The sequence below is a fragment of the Salmo trutta genome, chromosome 2, assembly GCF_901001165.1.
Source record: "Salmo trutta chromosome 2, fSalTru1.1, whole genome shotgun sequence".
NCBI classification, from domain to species: domain Eukaryota; kingdom Metazoa; phylum Chordata; class Actinopteri; order Salmoniformes; family Salmonidae; genus Salmo; species Salmo trutta.
Window position 1 is genome coordinate 1290319 of NC_042958.1, and position 21053 is coordinate 1311371.

Sequence of the window (21053 nt, forward strand, 5' to 3'; positions counted from 1 at the left end):
ACTCCGTATCCCTGTTCCCTTACCCCTATACTATCTACCTCCATCACTCCAGTATCCCTGTCTCCTCCCCCCTATACTATCTACCTCCATCACTCCAGTATCCCTGTCCCCTGCCCCCTATACATATCTACCCTCCATCACTCCAGTATCCCTGTCCCCTATACATATCTACCTCATCACTCCAGTATCCCTGTCCCCTATACATATCTACCTCCATCACTCCAGTATCCCTGTCCCCTATACATATCTACCTCATCACTCCAGTATCCCTGTCCCCTATACATATCTACCTCATCACTCCAGTATCCCTGTCTCCTTCCCCTAGAACATATCTACCTCCATCACTCCAGTATCCCTGTCCCCTATACATATCTACCATCCATCACTCCAGTAATCCCTGTCCCCTATACATATCTACCTCATCACTCCAGTATCCCTGTCCCCTATACATATCTACCTCATCACTCCAGTATCCCTGTCCCCTTCCCCCTATACATATCTACCTCCATCACTCCAGTATCCCTGTCTCCTTCCCCCTATACATATCTACCTCCATCACTCCAGTATCCCTGTCCCCTTCCCCCTATACATATCTACCTCCATCACTCCAGTATCCCTGTCTCCTTCCCCCTATACATATCTACCTCCATCACTCCAGTATCCCTGTCCCCTTCCCCCTATACATATCTACCTCCATCACTCCAGTATCCCTGTCCCCTTCCCCCTATACATATCTACCTCCATCACTCCAGTATCCCTGTTCCCTACCCCTATACTATCTACCTCCATCACTCCAGATCCCTGTCTCCTCCCCCCTATACATATCTACCCTCCATCACTCCAGTATCCCTGTCTCCTTCCCCCTATACATATCTACCTCCATCACTCCAGTATCCCTGTCACCTTCCCCCTATACATATCTACCTCCATCACTCCAGTATCCCTGTCCCCTTCCCCCTATACATATCTACCTCCATCACTCCAGTATCCCTGTCCCCTATACATATCTACCTCATCACTCCAGTATCCCTGGCCCCTTCCCCCTATACATATCTACCTCCATCACTCCAGTATCCCTGTCCCCTTCCCCCTATACATATCTACCTCCATCACTCCAGTATCCCTGGCCCCTTCCCCCTATACATATCTACCTCCATCACTCCAGTATCCCTGTCCCCTTCCCCCTATACATATCTACCTCCATCACTCCAGTATCCCTTCCCCCTATACATATCTACCTCCATCACTCCAGTATCCCTGTCCCCTTCCCCCTATACATATCTACCTCCATCACTCCAGTATCCCTGTCCCCTTCCCCCTATACATATCTACCTCCATCACTCCAGTATCCCTGTCCCCTTCCCCCTATACATATCTACCTCCATCACTCCAGTATCCCTGTCCCCTTCCCCCTATACATATCTACCTCCATCACTCCAGTATCCCTGTCCCCTTCCCCCTATACATATCTACCTCCATCACTCCAGTATCCCTGTTCCCTTACCCCTATACATATCTACCTCCATCACTCCAGTATCCCTGTCTCCTCCCCCCTATACATATCTACCTCCATCACTCCAGTATCCCTGTCTCCTTCCCCCTATACATATCTACCTCCATCACTCCAGTATCCCTGTCACCTTCCCCCTATACATATCTACCTCCATCACTCCAGTATCCCTGTCCCCTTCCCCCTATACATATCTACCTCCATCACTCCAGTATCCCTGTCCCCCTATACATATCTACCTCATCACTCCAGTATCCCTGGCCCCTTCCCCCTATACATATCTACCTCCATCACTCCAGTATCCCTGTCCCCTTCCCCCTATACATATCTACCTCCATCACTCCAGTATCCCTGGCCCCTTCCCCCTATACATATCTACCTCCATCACTCCAGTATCCCTGTCCCCTTCCCCCTATACATATCTACCTCCATCACTCCAGTATCCCTGTCCCCTATACATATCTACCTCCATCACTCCAGTATCCCTGTCCCCTATACATATCTACCTCCGGTATCCCTGCACATTGTTAATATGGAACTGACCCTGTATATAGTATGATTACCTATTGTGTTCTTCTTAGTTTTATATCTGCTTGCGTTTCTATTCTACCTTGTTATTTGTAGTGTTACATTGTATGACTGCATTGTTGGGTTTAGAGCTACGAGGAAGACGAGACATTTCAGGCTACTGATGTATGTGACATTAAAACTTCTAACCGAAACACACAAATCATATTTAGCTTACGATGATTGGGACTAAATAGTTGTTTTGGTATCTTTTAGTTGTCACTTTGAATATACTAGTGGAGGCAGTATTCCTGTTGTCTTTGTGCAGACTTGAGGTATGTCACAGGTGTCGATGAAGGTTGGACCAAAACGAAGCGGGTAAAGTTCTCATCTTCTTTTATTATTAAATAAAGTGAACACTTAAACAAAAATAACAAACCGACAATAAACAGTTCTGCAAGGCACATAGGCTATACCGAAAACAACCACCCACAAAAACACAGGAAAAATAGGCTGCCTAAGTATGGCTTCCAATCAGAGACAACGAAAGACACCTGCCTCTAATTGGAAGCCATACGTGGCCACACATAGAAAAAGAAACATAGAAATGGAAAACTAGAACCAAAATCCCCTAGAACCCTTTACTGTTCAGGACGTGACAAGGTAACTCAGTGGTTCTCAATCACTAGCTGTTTTAGTAAACTGTTATTTGCTTTGTGGACTTCACAGGACAGATGTTGCTCTCCGGTTTTGTGATGAAACAAATAATTTATTCTGCCACTGTGTCTTCTTATTGTCTCGGCCTTTAGCCCTATATATTACGGTCACAAGGCATATGAACTACCAGGTTATACAGCCAAACAATGTAATTATTATCAAACAAATATTTTTTTTTCCCCTGGCTTTCCCAGTGATTTTATCCACCCACTGCTACTGGGTCTGACTGACTAAGGAGGGAGGGGGAAGGGGAGTGGGAGAGATAAATCTGTGTGAGGGTTGTGTGTGTGTGCGCGCGTGTGTGTGTGTGTGTGTGTGTGTGTGTGTGTGTGTGTGTGTGTGTGTGTGTGTGTGTGTGTGTAGCAGTGTAAATGCATGCTGTTCTATGAGACTGAAGACTATACATTAATATCGGATTACTTCAAACAACAGAGACTTTGGTAAAACCCTCCTCAGATTGGTCAGGGAAAAGAGCCCTGCCAACGTTTTTCACTTCCAGTGCCCTGATCAACTGAATCGATGGTATTAATGGTAGTCTCTCTCTCGCCGTGTGCCAGTCAGTGGGGTGCATCTCCCGGTAGGTACCATGATCCTCAGGAAGACATGTACAGAGTACATCAGATTATATATCCTAGTGGGGGTCAGGCTCCAATTAAGAGCTGTGTATCAGTCTGTATTCCACCTGCACTATCTCAGCCTGCCAGATAGAAGGATTCAGCCTGCCAGATAAGAGGATTCACCCTGCCAGATGGAAGGATTCAGCCTGCCAGCCTGCCAGATGGAAGGATTCAGCCTGCCAGATGGAATGATTCAGCCTGCCAGATGGAAGGATTCATCCTGCCAGATGAATCGGAAGGATTCATCCTGCCAGATGGAAGGATTCAGCCTGCCAGATGGAAAGGATTCATCCTGCCAGATGGAAGATTTCAGCCTGCCAGATGGAAGATTTCAGCCTGCCAGATGGAAAGATTCAGCCTGCCAGATGGAAAGATTCAGCCTGCCAGATGGGAGTATTCAGCCTGCCAGATGGAAGATTTCAGCCTGCCAGATGGGAGTATTCAGCCTGCCATATGAGTTCAGCCTGCCAGATAAAAGGATTCAGCTTGGCAGATGGAAGGATTCAGCCTGCCAGATGGAAGGATTCAGCCTGCCAGATGATTTCAGCCTGCCAGATGGAAGGATTCATCCTGCCAGATGGAAGGATTCAGCCTGCCAGATGGAAGGATTCAGCCTGCCAGATGGAAGGATTCATCCTGCCAGATGGAAGGATTCAGCTTGGCAGATGGAAGGATTCAGCCTGCCAGATAAAAGGATTCAGCCTGCCAGATGATTTCAGCCTGCCAAATGGAAGTATTCATCCTGCCAGATGGAAGGATTCAGCCTGCCAGATGGGAGGCCTGAAAGCAGGCTGATGCTACATCTCAAATGGTACCCTATTCCCCCATAGTGCCCTACTTTTAACCAGAGCCATATGGTCAAATGTAGTGCACTACTTTTAACCAGAGCTTATGGTCAAATGTAGTGCACTACTTTAAACCGGAGCCATATGGTCGTAGTGCACTACTTTAAACCGGAGCCATATGGTCGTAGTGCACTATAAAGGGGAATAGGGTGCAATAGGGGATGCAGACTGAGCATCCCACGGCCGCTGAGCTTGTCTTGGCCAGGCAGACACTAGATACATTGGGTGATTCTAGTGGGGACAGAGCTTGTTGACTTGGCGGATACCGGACCGCGTGCAGTAATACGAGTCTGTTTGAGTCAGTTAGCCAAGAATACCAAGGACTAACGATACTGATGTCATTCTGATTCCCAAATCAAATGCAGGATGTCTGGGCAGAGGCTGAGACTGAGACAGGCAACCCTGTTGAAAGAAGTGCTTACTTTAGCAGGAGCCCAGCCTGTGAATCAAGGCTCTTGCTCATTGAAATGTAAAAGTTTACCTAGACGGCTCTGTCCTGTTTGCTACAGGAGAACATTTATGCTGTGGGAGGCCCTTCTTACAGGAAGAGTTACAGCAGACCAGTGTTGTCTGTCTGAGTCCAGCCGGTCTGAGAGGAGAGCGCTGCATACCTCTCCTTCTGTGGACTGTTCCTTCGTGCTGACATTCTCCCCTGTTTGCTCTGACTGACTTGACTAGACACTCAACCTACAAAATTGCTAATGTTTAAAACTCTCTCTTTCTCTCCCTCCTGTCTCTCTTCATCTCTCCTTGGTCTTTGTCTCTCTTCTTCCCGACGGACGGACGGACGGACAGACAGACAGACAGACAGACAGACAGACAGACAGACAGACAGACAGTAAAACACAGTGCATGAGATCATCAAGTACCACTGTGTTAGTGTTTCATCACAGAGAAGTCCACTCTGATGGCTTTAGCTTGAGGTCTCTGAAATGTTCAGCTAAACAGGGCTGTCCTGCTAGTCATGTATTAAACAGGGCTATCCTGCTAGTCATGTATTAAACAGGGCTATCCTGCTAGTCATGTATTAAACAGGGAAGTCATGTATTAAACAGGGATATCCTGCTAGACCCTAATGCATTATAACCTGTTGACTGATCCTAATGCATTATAACCTGTAGACTGATCCTAATGCATTATAACCTGTAGACTGACCCTAATGCATTATAACCTGTAGACTGATCCTAATGTATTATAACCTGTAGACTGACCCTAATGCATTATAACCTGTAGACTGATCCTAATGCATTATAACCTGTAGACTGACCCTAATGCATTATAACCTGTAGACTGACCCTAATGCATTATAACCTGTAGACTGACCCTAATACATTATAACTTGTTGACTGAGGAACAAGTAATTCACCACATCTGCCACGTTTCAGTGATGCCGAGATCAAAGTCATAAAACCATGGGAGAAATTACACAGAGATTCCCAGAAGTTAGTGGAAATTCCAGAGTTGTTGGCACTGATGTTAGCTCTCCATGCTTCTGTTCTCCTGTATTTACCAGGACGTCTATTACAGAGTGTCTTTGGGAGGTTTTTAACACCAGGAAGTCTATTACAGGGTGTCTTTGGGAGGTTTTTAGAACCAGGAAGTATATTACAGGGTGTCTTTGGAAGGTTTTTAGAACCAGGAAGTCTATTACAGGGTGTCTTTGGGAGGTTTTTAACCAGGAAGTCTATTACAGAGTGTCTTTGGGAGGTTTTTAGAACCAGAAAGTCTATTACAGGGTGTCTTTGGGAGGTTTTTAGAACCAGGAAGTCTATTACAGGGTGTCTTTGGGAGGTTTTTAACACCAGGAAGTCTATTAAAGGGTGTCTTTGGGAGGTTTTTAAAACCAGGAAGTCTATTACAGGGTGTCTTTGGGAGGTTTTTAAAACCAGGAAGTCTATTACAGAGTGTCTTTGGGAGGTTTTTAGAGCCAGGAAGTATATTACAGGGTGTCTTTGGGAGGTTTTTAGAGCCAGGAAGTCTATTACAGGGTGTCTTTGGGAGGTTTTTAAAACCAGGAAGTCTATTACAGAGTGTCTTTGGGAGGTTTTTAAAACAAGGAAGTCTATTACAGAGTGTCTTTGGGAGGTTTTTAAAACCAGGAAGTCTATTACAGGGTGTCTTTGGGAGGTTTTTAGAACCAGGAAGTCTATTACAGGGTGTCTTTGGGAGGTTTTTAACCAGGAAGTCTATTACAGAGTGTCTTTGGGAGGTTTTTAACACCAGGAAGTCTATTACAGGGTGTCTTTGGGAGGTTTTTAGAACCAGGAAGTCTATTACAGAGTGTCTTTGGGAGGTTTTTAACACCAGGAAGTCTATTACAGGGTGTCTTTGGGAGTGTTTTAATGCGTCTTCCTCTCCATGCATTTCGGCTTTAGCCAGCTCTGTCGAGTGAAGGGCCTAGACCTCTGTCCTCCTATCTTCAGTCGTTGACCCACCCCCCTGGCTTGCTGCCTGGCTGGCTGACTGGCTGTCGTGTGTTTGCTTAGAAGGGTCGCTCCGAAAGAGATTTGAGGCAAGAAACCTCCAGTGATGGACCAGACACACAAACCAACTCTATTCCTCACAGATTACAGACACTTGTACTCCATTCACCTGGGGGTGTGACCCTCTAATAATATGTAGGAAGTTAAAGTGTCTGTGTTATCTGGGAGGAACAGAAGTGTGTGGGCCCTGGGGTGTATGTAGTATACTTATCCAGTCTGTGTGCTTGTTGGGATACACTCTGTGGCTGACTGGTTTATGGCATGGTGGGAGGGGGGGAGGGTGAAGGTCAAATCCAGGTCACAGTGATTTAGTCTTGCACTTTAGAGTCCTGGGTTGGAACCCTATTCCCTATATAGTGTACTACTTTAGACCAGGGTTTATAAGGCCTCTGGTCCATAGGGAATTGGGTGCCATATCAGACACACCATTTTGTTTTGTCTTGGAGAGTGGAGTACCCCAAACCCCCCATGGCACACACCAGATCAGACCATTGTGTAATGGGGGGGAGGGGGAAATATCCAGACTGGTCCTTGTCCAGGGATCCCTTCCTCTACTGAGAGGATGATGATATCACCTTCTCTGTTAAACAGTGAAACATACTCTCTCTGCCGTGCCTCTGTGGAGCCATGAAGGGAGTCAGGATAATGGGGCGATCCACACTGCCCATAAATACACCTCTTAGTAAAAATACGATCTTTGTTCGTGATCCAAGTTTTGTTTTATTGATTACAGAAAATGTTCAGACAGACAGGAATTCCCCCCTGTTTCCTGTCCCTCTGATAATAATAGCAGTTGGCAGTGTGCTGACAGACAGGCTTCTTTACAGACAGACAGGCGTCTTTACAGACAGACAGGGGGTCTTTACAGCCGGACAGGGGGTCTTTACAGCCGGACAGGGGGCCTTTACAGCCAGACAGGGGGTCTTTACAGCCAGACAGGGGGTCTTTACAGCCAGACAGGTGTCTTTACAGACAGACAGGGGTCTTTACAGCCAGACAGGGGTCTTTTCAGACAGACAGGGGTCTTTACAGCCAGACAGGGGTCTTTACAGTCAGACAGGGGTCTTTACAGCCAGACAGGGGGTCTTTACAGACAGACATTGGGTCTTTACAGCCGGACAGGGGTCTTTACAGACAGACAGGGGTCTTTACAGACAGACAGGGGTCTTTACAGCCAGATAGGGACCTTTACAGCCGGACAGGGGTCTTTACAGTAAGACAGGAGTCTTTACAGACAGACAGTGGGTCTTTACAGCCGGACAGGGGTCTTTACAGACAGACAGGGGTCTTTACAGCCAGACAGGGGTCTTTACAGCCAGACAGGGGGTCTTTACAGCCAGACAGGGGGCCTTTACAGCCAGACAGGGGTCTTTACAGCCAGACAGGGGTCTTTACAGACAGACAGGGGTCTTTACAGGCAGACAGGGGTCTTTACAGCCAGACAGGGGGCCTTTACAGACAGACAGGGGTCTTTAGAGCCAGACAGGGGTCTTTTCAGACAGACAGGGGTCTTTACAGACAGACAGTGGGTCTTTACAGCCGGACAGGGGTCTTTACAGCTAGACAGGGGGTCTTTACAGCCAGACAGGGGGCCTTTACAGCCAGACAGGGGTCTTTACAGACAGACAGTGGGTCTTTACAGCCAGGCAGGGGGTCTTTACAGCCAGACAGGGGTCTTTACAGCCAGACAGGCTTCTTTACAGCCAGACAGGGGTCTTTACAGCCGGACAGGGGTCTTTACAGCCTGACAGGGGTCTTTACAGCCAGACAGGGGGTCTTTACAGACAGACATTGGGTCTTTACAGCCGGACAGGGGTCGTTACAGACAGACAGGGGTCTTTACAGCCAGACAGTGGTCTTTACAGCCAGACAGGGGGTCTTTACAGACAGACATTGGGTCTTTACAGCCAGACAGGGGGTCTTTACAGACAGACATTGGGTCTTTACAGCCGGACAGGGGTCTTTACAGACAGACAGGGGTCTTTACAGACAGACAGGGGTCTTTACAGCCAAACAGGGGTCTTTACAGACAGACAGGGGTCTTTACAGACAGACAGGGGTCTTTACAGCCAGACAGGGGGCCTTTACAGACAGACAGGGGTCTTTACAGCCAGACAGGGGTCTTTTCAGACAGACAGGGGTCTTTACAGACAGACAGGGGTCTTTTCAGCCAGACAGGGGGTCTTTACAGACAGACAGTGGGTCTTTACAGCCAGACAGGGGTCTTTACAGCCAGACAGGGGGTCTTTACAGCCAGACAGGGGGCCTTTACAGCCAGACAGGGGTCTTTACAGACAGACAGTGGGTCTTTACAGCCGGACAGGGGTCTTTACAGGCAGACAGGGGTCTTTACAGACAGACAGGGGTCTTTACAGACAGACAGGTGTCTTTACAGACAGACAGGCATCTTTACAGACAGACAGGGGGTCTTTACTGCCGGACAGGGGGTCTTTACTGCCGGACAGGGGTCTTTACAGCCAGACAGGCTTCTTTACAGACAGACAGGGGGTCTTTACAGCCAGACAGGCTTCTTTACAGACAGACAGGGGGTCTTTACAGCCGGACAGGGGTCTTTATAGACAGACAGGCTTCTTTCCAGACAGACAGGGGTCTTTACTGCCAGACAGGGGGTCTTTTTACAGCCAGACAGGTGTCTTTACAGCCAGACAGGCGTCTTTACAGACAGACAGGGGGTCTTTACTGCTGTACAGGGGGTCTTTACAGCCAGACAGGCTTCTTTATAGCCAGACAGGGGGTCTTTACAGCCAGACAGGGGTCTTTACAGATACGTGTCCAGTAGTGTGAATAACAGACAAGGGTCTTTACAGACAGGCATGTTACTGATGGACTACTGATGGAGTGGGATTCCCATGTCTTCTTCCCCCATGTGTACAACAAGACAAACCAGCATAGATAAAACCTCCCAATATGATTGGTTGTTCTGTCTCTGAAAGGAGGAAGTGGTCCTAGTTTACTACCTTGTTGGCAATGTGGAATACAAAACTGCGGTACCGTGACCAGGACTCTACTGTTTCTCTGGGATAGAGTGAAAAACAGAACGTGTAGGCAGTCTCGTTTTACAGTCAAAACAGCTGTTCTCTCACACTGATTTCTAATGACTTTCCCAGATGTGGGAAAAATCCCACTCCCCCTCCTCTCTCTTTCCACCCCCCTCCTCTCTCTCTCCATCTCCCTCCTCTCTCTCCATCTCCCCCAATACTCCATCCCCCTAGTCTCTCTCCATTCCCCTCTCCCTCCAACTCTCCCATCCCCCTCCTCTCTCGCTCCATTCCCCTCTCCCTCCAACTCTCCCATCACTCCATCCCCCACCTCCCCCGTCACTCCATCCCCCACCTCCCCTGTCACTCCATCCCCCACCTCCCCCGTCACTCCATCCCCCACCTCCCCCATCACTCCATCCCCCAACTCCCCAGTCACTCCATCCCCCACCTCCCCCGTCACTCCATCCCCCAACTCCCCAGTCACTCCATCCCCCAACTCCCCAGTCACTCCATCCCCCAACTCGCCCGTCACTCCATCCCCCACCTCCCCGTCACTCCATCCCCCACCTCCCCCGTCACTCCATCCCCCACCTCCCCCATCACTCCATCCCCCACCTCCCCCGTCACGCCATCCCCCACCTCCCCCATCACTCCATCCCCCAACTCCCCCGTCACTCCATCCCCCAACTCCCCAGTCACTCCATCCCAAAAACTCCCCCGTCACTCCATCCCAAAAACTCCCCCGTCACTCCATCCCAAAAACTCCCCCGTCACTCCATCCCCCACCTCCCCCGTCACTCCATCCCCCACCTCCCCCGTCACTCCATCCCCCACCTCCCCCGTCACTCCATCCCCCAACTCCCCCGTCACTCCATCCCCCAACTCCCCGTCACTCCATCCCCCAACTCCCCAGTCACTCCATCCCCCAACTCCCCAGTCACTCCATCCCCCACCTCCCCGTCACTCCATCCCCCAACTCCCCCATTACTCCATCCCCCACCTCCCCGTCACTCCATCCCCCACCTCCCCCATCACTCCATCCCCCACCTCCCCCGTCACTCCATCCCCCTCACACTCCTTCATTTATCTAGCCAAGACATGAACAGACTAGACAGCCAGACAGCAGACTAGACAGCCAGACAGCAGACTAGACAGCCAGACAGCAGACTAGACAGCCAGACAGCAGACTAGACAGCCAGACAGCAGACTAGACAGCCAGACAGCAGACTAGACAGCCAGACACAGAGACAGAGACAAAGACACACCTGAGCTTTCCAAGGCAGCGTCCGCTTCTTCCCCCATCTCCCTTTGTGGGGCTGGAGCTGGAGCTCTGTCTGGCTAACTCTCTGGCTGACTGACTGACTGGCTGTCTCTCTGGCTTGCTGGATGGATGGCTGACTGGCTGGCTTACTAGCTGGCTGTTTCTCTGGCTGGCTGACTGGCTCTCTGGCTGTCTGGCTGTCTGGCTGTCTGGCTAGCTGTCACCGGAGACCCCTGGCTTAGTTATGGGGAGACAGATCTTCATCCACTTATCTACCTGCATGTGTTAGTGCACAGCTGGAAGCGCCATTTGAACGGTGACAGCTCCACTGCAGGACAGACCAGACTAGACCAGGGTGAGGGAATGGCTGAGTAATACTGACAGGAAATAGAGGGAAATGAACACCAATGAGGCTGTGATGGAGCTTTGGGAGGGCAGGGGGAGATCCCATTATCACTTCAATATTTCAGAGCATATGGAGAGTGCTGAAAACTGAGTTTGCATTCCCAGGAACTAAAGACTGAATCCACATGGAGTGGGACTGAAAACTGAGTTTGCATTCCCAGGAACTAAAGACTGAATCCACATGGAGTGGTGCTGAAAACTGAGTTTGCATTCCCAGGAACTAAAGACTGAATCCACATGGAGTGGGGTTGAAGACTGAATCCACATGGAGTGGTGCTGAAAACAGAATCCACATGGAGTGGTGCTGAAGACTGAATCCACATGGAGTGGGGCTAAAGACTGAATCCACATGGAGTGGGGTTGAAGACTGAATCCACATGGAGTGGTGCTGAAAACAGAATCCACATGGAGTGGTGCTGAAGACTGAATCCACATGGAGTGGGGCTGAAGACTGAATCCACATGGAGTGGTGCTGAAAACAGAATCCACATGGAGTGGTGCTGAAGACTGAATCCACATGGAGTGGTGCTGAAGACTGAATCCACATGGAGTGGGGCTGAAGACTGAATCCACATGGAGTGGTGCTGAAGACTGAATCCACATGGAGTGGGGCTGAAAACTGAGTTTGCATTCCCAGGAACTAAAGACTGAATCCACATGGAGTGGTGCTGAAAACTGAGTTTGCATTCCCAGGAACTGAAGACTGAATCCACATGGAGTGGGGTTGAAGACTGAATCCACATGGAGTGGTGCTGAAGACTGAATCCACATGGAGTGGTGCTGAAGACTGAATCCACATGGAGTGGTGCTGAAGACTGAATCCACATGGAGTGGTGCTGAAGACTGAATCCACATGGAGTGGGGCTGAAGACTGAATCCACATGGAGTGGGGCTGAAGACTGAATCCACATGGAGTGGTGCTGAAAACAGAATCCACATGGAGTGGTGCTGAAGACTGAATCCACATGGAGTGGTGCTGAAGACTGAATCCACATGGAGTGGGGCTGAAGACTGAATCCACATGGAGTGGGGCTGAAAACTGAATCCACATGGAGTGGTGCTGAAGACTGAATCCACATGGAGTGGGGCTGAAGACTGAATCCACATGGAGTGGGGCTGAAGACTGAATCCATATGGAGTGGTGCTGAAAACAGAATCCACATGGAGTGGTGCTGAAGACTGAATCCACATGGAGTGGGGCTGAAGACTGAATCCACATGGAGTGGGGCTGAAGACTGAATCCACATGGAGTGGTGCTGAAGACTGACTCCACATGGAGTGGTGCTATTCATCCAGAAAGGTGTCTTTCAGTTTGGGTTACGGGGCTGCCATTTGGTCTGTCTGGTATTTCCTGAAGTGTATTAGCCAGCTAAACTAACATAACAGTTATTAAGCCACCATGGCAGATTGAGATAGACACAGGAAGTGTGTAGGAACCTTGTGAACTAGATCCAGCGATCCCAACTGCTCCTAAATATTTTGCTGTGCAACCTGGAATTTTAATTCGGGACTACCAGCGCGCCCCAAAAATCACCCGTATATGATAATTGTTTAGGCTTCGCTGTGTCTCTGTTTCCAAGTGAGAGAAAAAACTGAGTGCAGATTTGTGACTGTCACGGCCATTACTCCAGAGAAACCGTAGTGTCTCTATCCCAAACCGTTCTAAACTTGTGACCCCTATTACCAGTGCTACGTTTTATTCCTTCACTATAAAAAAAAAAATATTCAGGGACTTAGTAAATATTATCCCAAAACATCTCTGATTTTCACAAAAATGCAGGTTTCTGGTTTAACTTCAATATTTTATTACCTTCATTTTTACGTGTTAAAAAATCATCAAATGTAAATAAAATTTGTTTTATTTACTAAATATTCATAATATTTACTCTCAACTTAAGAATTTTACATTTTTGCAACAACTTGTCATGTGGTTCGGTTTTGAGAGAATTGTGGGTAATTTTTTTTTTTTTTTACTTTGATACTTTTACACTATTTTACATGCATGTTTGAAGAAAGACAATTGTATTTCTATATTCGTATTAAGCAGTTTGTTTTCCTATGAGGTATAGTGGATCATGATGAACAGACAATAAAACCGTTGGACAAATTGACGTTCAAAAATGAAACGACACATTCCCACCTTAAACAAAGTATTAATCACAACCCATAATGCTTAGAGGCACATGCAGCGTTATACAATGCATGCAGTTCTACCTCCACTAAACAGGATGTTGATGGCACTTTAATTTGAGGAGGATGGGCACGTGGTAATGGCTGGAGGCGAGTAAGTGAAAAGGTATCAACAACATCAAACACATGGTTTCCATGTGCGGTTAGTTTGTTGCTTTTCCAATAAGAGCTTGACTTACTGTGGTTTTACAAAACCTAGCAATAGATTTCTACTTCCTGTAATCAAAATGTTACCCAGTGAGGTTACCATTGGTGTATTTTAAAAAGTTGTGCAAAACACTTCCTGTGGTGGAATCAATTGAGCTTAGATTGAGGTATTTCCCTACAGTTAGATGGAGGTATTTCCCTGCAGTGATATTAATGCAGTATTTGTCATTATAATGAATACACCCTCTCTCCACCCAGGGTATGTTTTCATAACATTTCTCAGGGGCTGTTCCCTCAATCAGAGCTCAGCTCTTACCTCCCTCCCTCCCTACTTCCTCCCTCAGTTTGATGTGTTTTCGCACGAGGCTGTGGCGTTGATTTCTCTTACTGGAGGCATCTCTGGTCGCAGCCTCAACCCTAGCCCTAGCCTCAGCCCTCACACCCAGAGGAAATGTGCATTATGTAAGTGCGGACCGGGAACTTGGAGGTCCTGAAACTTCCTTTAAGCCCAATAATAAAATTACCTTGTCTGAAATATGCTTTTATATGTAAATTCCTCATGTTATATGTAGCTGTTCTGTCCGTGCGTTATTAAGATGTGTCATAGTGCCGCTAAACCAGGCAGTCATCAATGTGTTGACCTAGGTCTGTGGGTTGGTTAGGATCATGGTTGGAGGAACGGGATAACCACTACTTTATAGGGATGAAATAACATGTATATTTTGGTGCGAGTTGTTGCTTTAAAATGTACGCCAGGCTTTGGAGCAATAAAATGGTTCCTTTATTTCCTTATCCAAACATTTCGCTGCGGTAAGAATGCAGGCCTTCCTTGCAATTGGGTAAACTGTCATCATGCCGGACATAGGACCAATAAAAGTGATAAATGTCTATTGGTTTAATTTGCCTTTGTGATTATGATGATTACGCACGTCTTGATCTGGTTTAATGTTTTGTTTTCCTTTCTTTCCAGAGAAGTTGCTGGTCCTCACCGTTGCCACACAGGAGACTGATGGCTATCGCCGCTTCATGCAGTCAGCCGACTATTTCAACTACACTGTCAAGGTAAGGACCATGCACCGTCTCTCTCCCGTTTAGTTCTACCATGCGTCGTCTCTCTCGTTTAGTTCTACCATGCACCGTCTCTCTCGTTTAGTTCTACAATGCATCGTCTCTCTCGTTTAGTTCTACCATGCACCGTCTCTCTCGTTTAGTTCTACCATGCACCGTCTCTCTCGTTTAGTTCTACCATGCACCGTCTCTCGTTTAGTTCTACCATGCACCGTCTCTCTCGTTTAGTTCTACCATGCGTCGTCTCTCTCGTTTAGTTCTACCATGCACCGTCTCTCTCGTTTAGTTCTACAATGCGTCGTCTCTCTCGTTTAGTTCTACCATGCACCGTCTCTCTCGTTTAGTTCTACAATGCACCGTCTCTCTCGTTTAGTTCTACCATGCACCGTCTCTCTCGTTTAGTTCTACCATGCACCGTCTCTCTCGTTTAGTTCTACCATGCACCGTCTCTCTCGTTTAGTTCTACCATGCACCGTCTCTCTCGTTTAGTTCTACCATGCACCGTCTCTCGTTTAGTTCTACCATGCACCGTCTCTCTCGTTTAGTTCTACCATGCGTCGTCTCTCTCGTTTAGTTCTACCATGCACCGTCTCTCTCGTTTAGTTCTACAATGCGTCGTCTCTCTCGTTTAGTTCTACCATGCACCGTCTCTCTCGTTTAGTTCTACAATGCACCGTCTCTCTCGTTTAGTTCTACCATGCACCGTCTCTCTCGTTTAGTTCTACCATGCACCGTCTCTCTCGTTTAGTTCTACCATGCACCGTCTCTCTCGTTTAGTTCTACCATGCACCGTCTCTCTCGTTTAGTTCTACCATGCACCGTCTCTCGTTTAGTTCTACCATGCACCGTCTCTCTCGTTTAGTTCTACCATGCACCGTCTCTCTCGTTTAGTTCTACAATGCACCGTCTCTCTCGTTTAGTTCTACCATGCACCGTCTCTCGTTTAGTTCTACCATGCACCGTCTCTCTCGTTTAGTTCTACCATGCACCGTCTCTCTCGTTTAGTTCTACAATGCACCGTCTCTCTCGTTTAGTTCTACCATGCACCGTCTCTCTCGTTTAGTTCTACCATGCACCGTCTCTCTCGTTTAGTTCTACCATGCACCGTCTCTCTCGTTTAGTTCTACCATGCACCGTCCCTCTCTCGTTTAGTTCTACCATGCACCGTCTCTCTCGTTTAGTTCTACCATGCACCGCCTCACTCTTGTTTCGTTCTAACATTCAGCGTCTCTCTCCCGTTTAGTTCTACAATGCACCGTCTCTCTCGTTTAGTTCTATCATGCGCCGTCTCTCTCTCGTTTAGTTTTACCATGCACCGTCTCTCTCGTTTAGTTCTACCATGCGCCGTCTCTCTCTATCGTTTTGTTCTACCATTCACTGTCCCTCTCTCGTTTAGTTCTGCCATGCACCGTCTCTCTCGTTCTGTTCTACCATGTGCCGTTTCTCTCGTTTAGTTCTACCATGCGCCATCTCTCTCGTTTTGTTCTACCATGCACCGTCTCTCTCGTTTAGTTCTACCATGCACCGTCTCTCTCGTTTAGTTCTACCATGCACCGTCTCTCTCGTTTAGTTCTACCATGCACCGTCTCTCTCGTTTAGTTCTACCATGCACCGCCTCTCTCGTTTAGTTCTACCATGCGCGCCGCCTCTCTCTCGTTTAGTTCTAACATTCATCATCTCTCTCTCGTTTAGTTCTACCATGCACCGTCTCTCTCGTTTAGTTCTACCATGCACCGCCTCTCTCGTTTAGTTCTACCATGCGCGCCGCCTCTCTCTCGTTTAGTTCTAACATTCATCATCTCTCTCTCGTTTAGTTCTACCATGCACCGTCTCTCTCGATTAGTTCTGGCATGCACCGTCTCTCTCGATTAGTTCTGGCATGCACCGTCTTTCTTGTTTAGTTCTACCATGCACCGTCTTTCTCGTTTAGTTCTACCACATTGATTAGGCGTTGTCTTTCTTTAATTATGCAAAACAGGATATTACCTACAAGACATATTTATTCTTGTAATTATTTTACTACTGCTCAACCTCATCCTCAAATAATGAACTGATTGAACTATGAAATAAGAAGTAATAACCTTTCAGGGCAACCAGATGTAGACTTGAGGCTATGGGAAACTTGTTAGCTGTCATCAGAGGATTCCTGGGGCAAAGCCCTTGTAGAACCTTACTGAATCTGACTTTGCATAACATAAATGTCAGTCCTCAGTCAGGGCTCAGTCCTCAGTCAGGGCTCAGTCCTCAGTCAGGGCTCAGTCCTCAGCCAGGGCTCAGTCCTCAGCCAGGGCTCAGTCCTCAGCCAGGGCTCAGTCCTCAGTCAGGGCTCAGTCCTCAAACCTCAGCCAGGCCTCAGTCCTCAATCCTCAGCCAGGGCTCAGTCCTCAGCCAGTGATACGAGCATTGATGGAACCCACAGGGGTTCCTGACCCTTAGCCCCTAACCCCTGATCTCTAACCCCTGACCCTGACATGTCCCCTATCTCTCTGCCTCAGGTCCTGGGCATGGGAGAGGAGTGGAAGGGTGGGGACGTGGGGCGCTCCATTGGAGGAGGACAGAAGGTGAGACTTCTGAAGGAAGCCATGGAGGGACTGAGTGACCAAGAAGACCTGGTGGTGCTGTTTGTCGACAGGTAGGAGAATCGGCTACCGTAGGATGACCTGGACTGTGCTGTACAACACACTACTGAGGGGCGGAGAAATGTATTACTTTAAGATTGAAATGCTTCAAATGTAGGACCTCAGTTGGCTCAAAAAATTGTCTAAGGCTCCAGTCACCCTAGTCATAGACTGTTCTCTCTGCTACCGCGCGGGCAAGTGGCACCGGAGCGCCAAGTCTAGGACCAAAAGGCTCCTTAACAGCTTCTACCCCCAAGCCATAAGACTGCTGAACAACTAAGCGGACACTACTTAAATGAACACCCCCCTTTGTTTTCTACACTGCTGCTACTCTCTGTTTATTATCTATGCATAGTCACTTTAACTCTACCTACATGTACAAATTACCTCAATTAACCTGTATCCCCGCACATTGACTCAGTACCGGTACCCCCTGTATTTTATTGTATTTATTTAGTAAATATTTTCACCGCTTAAGGACCGGACCCTTTTTTTCAGTTTTCGCCTAAAATGACATACCCAGATCTAACTGCCTGTAGCTCAGGACCTGAAGCAAGGATATGCATATTCTTGATACCATTTGAAAGGAAACACTTTGAAGAGGGGGGACTCTATTTCTTGAACTGCATTGTTGGTTAAGGACTTGTAAGTAAGCATTTCACGAAACATGTGACAAATAAAATATGATTTGAAATGTCTAAATCACTAGTTACCTAAAGCAGTCAATTGGACCATGTTCATCTTACTCCTTATCTTATGCAATATGCATTGGTACTTTGTGTTAGAATATCCAGTGTCTTGTTTTCCTAGAAGAAGGGAATCTGTCCACTAAGGCTGTGGGGTCATTGAAAGGTTAGGGCTTCTAGTTTCTCCATATTGGACCCAGATGTCCCTTAAACAAATCTTAACCACTCCTGCTGTGAGCCAAAAGTGTGAATATTCAGTTACCTCCACATTATGACTGTATGGATGACTGGTAGAGTTACTGTCTGGTTCCTGTATGGATGACTGGTAGGGGTAGTGATGACTGGTAGGGGTAGTGATGACTGGTAGGGGTAGTGATGACTGGTAGGGGTAGTGATGACTGGTAGGGGTAGTGGTATGGATGACTGGTAGGGGTAGTGATGACTGGTAGGGGTAGTGGATGACTGGTAGGGGTAGTGATGACTGGTAGGGGGTAGTGATGACTGGTAGGGGTAGTGGATGACTGGTAGGGGTAGTGATGACTGGTAGGGGGTAGTGATGACTGGTAGGGGTAGTGATGACTGGTAGGGGTAGTGATGACTGGTAGAGGGTAGTGATGACTGGTAGGGGGTAGTGATGACTGGTAGGGGTAGTGATGACTGGTAGGGGTAGTGATGACTGATAGGGGTAGTGATGACTGGTAGGGGTAGTGATGACTGGTAGGGGGTAGTGATGACTGGTAGGGGTAGTGATGACTGGTAGGGGGTAGTGATGACTGGTAGGGGGTAGTGATGACTCGTAGGGGTAGTGATGACTGGTAGGGGGTAGTGATGACTGGTAGGGGTAGTGATGACTGGTAGGGGCTAGTGATGACTGGTAGGGGTAGTGATGACTGGTAGGGGTAGTGTTATGGATGACTGGTAGGGGCAGTGATGACTGGTAGGGGGTAGTGATGACTGGTAGGGGGTAGTGATGACTGGTAGGGGCAGTGATGACTGGTAGGGGGTAGTGATGACTGGTAGGGGTAGTGATGACTGGTAGGGGTAGTGATGACTGGTAGGGGGTAGTGATGACTGGTAGGGGCTAGTGATGACTGGTAGGGGTAGTGATGACTGGTAGGGGTAGTGTTATGGATGACTGGTAGGGGTAGTGATGACTGGTAGGGGTAGTGATGACTGGTAGGGGTAGTGATGACTGGTAGGGGGTAGTGATGACTGGTAGGGGTAGTGATGACTGGTAGGGGGTAGTGATGACTGGTAGGGGTAGTGATGAATGGTAGGGGTAGTGTTATGGATGACTGGTAGGGGTAGTGTTATGGATGACTGGTAGGGGTAGTGATGACTGGTAGGGGGAGTGTTATGGATGACTGGTAGGGGTAGTGTTATGGATGACTGGTAGGGGGTAGTGATGACTGGTAGGGGGAGTGTTATGGATGACTGGTAGGGGTAGTGATGACTGGTAGGGGTAGTGATGACTGGTAGGGGTAGTGTTATGGATGACTGGTAGGGGTAGTGATGACTGGTAGGGGTAGTGATGACTGGTAGGGTAGTGATTACTGGTAGGGGTAGTGATGACTGGTAGGGGGTAGTAATGACTGGTAGGGGTAGTGATGACTGGTAGGGGTAGTGATGACTGGTAGGGGGTATTGATGACTGGTAGGGGTAGTGTTAGGGTTGCTGGTAGGGGTAGTGATGACTGGTAGGGGTAGTGATGGCTGGTAGGGGTAGTGTTATGGATGACTGGTAGGGGTAGTGATGACTAGTAGGGGTAGTGATGACTGGTAGGGGTAGTGATGACTGGTAGGGGGTAGTGTTTACTGGTAGGGGGTAGTGATGACTGGTAGGGGTAGTGATTACTGGTAGGGGGTAGTGATGACTGGTAGGGGTAGTGATGACTGGTAGGGGTAGTGATGACTGGTAGGGGTAGTGTTAGGGTTACTGGTAGGGGTAGTGGATGACTGGTAGGGGTAGTGTTATGGATGACTGTTAGGGGTAGTGTTGACTGGTAGGGGTAGTGTTATGGATGACTGGTAGGGGTAGTGATGACTGGTAGGGGTAGTGATGACTGGTAGGGGGAGTGTTATGGATGACTGGTAGGGGTAGTGATGACTGGTAGGGGGAGTGTTATGGATGACTGGTAGGGGTAGTGATGACTGGTAGGGGTAGTGATGACTGGTAGGGGTAGTGATGACTGGTAGGGGGAGTGTTATGGATGACTGGTAGGGGTAGTGATGACTGGTAGGGGGAGTGTTATGGATGACTGGTAGGGGTAGTGATGACTGGTAGGGGGTAGTGTTATGGATGACTGGTAGGGGGTAGTGTAGGGTTACTGGTAGGGGGTAGTGTAGGGTTACTGGTAGGGGTAGTGATGACTGGTAGGGGGTAGTGTAGGGTTACTGGTAGGGGTAGTGTTGTGTTACTGGTAGGGGGTAGTGTATGACTGGTAGGGGGTAGTGTAGGGTTACTGGTAGGGGGTAGTGATGACTGGTAGGGGTAGTGTATGACTGGTAGGGGTAGTTTAGGGTTACTGGCTGGCTCCTATAGTGTTGCTGTTGCCTGAGATCTCATTAAATGTGCATTAAGCTTCTCTGTGAGGTTTCTAGGATGGATAATTACCCCTAGCAAGGTGCTGATGCCTTGCCACTTACAACAGCATACCATCACATCAGAGAGTTGTGACTGTGGTTTTCCTTGGACTGTATGTGGTGCAGAAAGCCATCTCAGAGTACAGATGGACGCCTCCGATAGCCTAAACTGTTTTTTTTTTGGTCCGTTTAGTTAATTAAACATAACAGCCTCATTTAAGGCACTTACTCAGAAGGAAATGACAGGAAGTCAATTTATAACCAGAGTCGTATATGGAAAAACACCTCCTTCCACCCGTGCAGACCTGTTGAAATCTGAGAGAGAGAGAGAGGGGGAGAGGGAGAGAGAGAGAGGGAGAGAGAGAGAGGGAGGGAGGAGAGAGAGAGAGAGAGAGAGAGAGCGGAGGAGAGAGAG

At 48.1% G+C, this 21053-nt stretch overlaps 1 protein-coding gene across 1 annotated transcript in view; it reads left to right on the forward strand.

Moving 5' to 3' along the window:
- The window catches only part of LOC115148992 (procollagen-lysine,2-oxoglutarate 5-dioxygenase 2), a 37434-nt gene extending 19965 nt beyond the window's left edge, over window positions 1-17469 (forward strand). The window contains exons 2-3 of the mRNA XM_029691392.1: window positions 14655-14746; window positions 17248-17469. Coding sequence (XP_029547252.1) covers window positions 14655-14746; window positions 17248-17388 — 233 coding nt within the window. The 3' untranslated portion in view covers window positions 17389-17469. The remainder of the gene's footprint in view (window positions 1-14654; window positions 14747-17247) is intronic.
- The last annotated feature ends 3584 nt before the right edge of the window (window positions 17470-21053 follow it).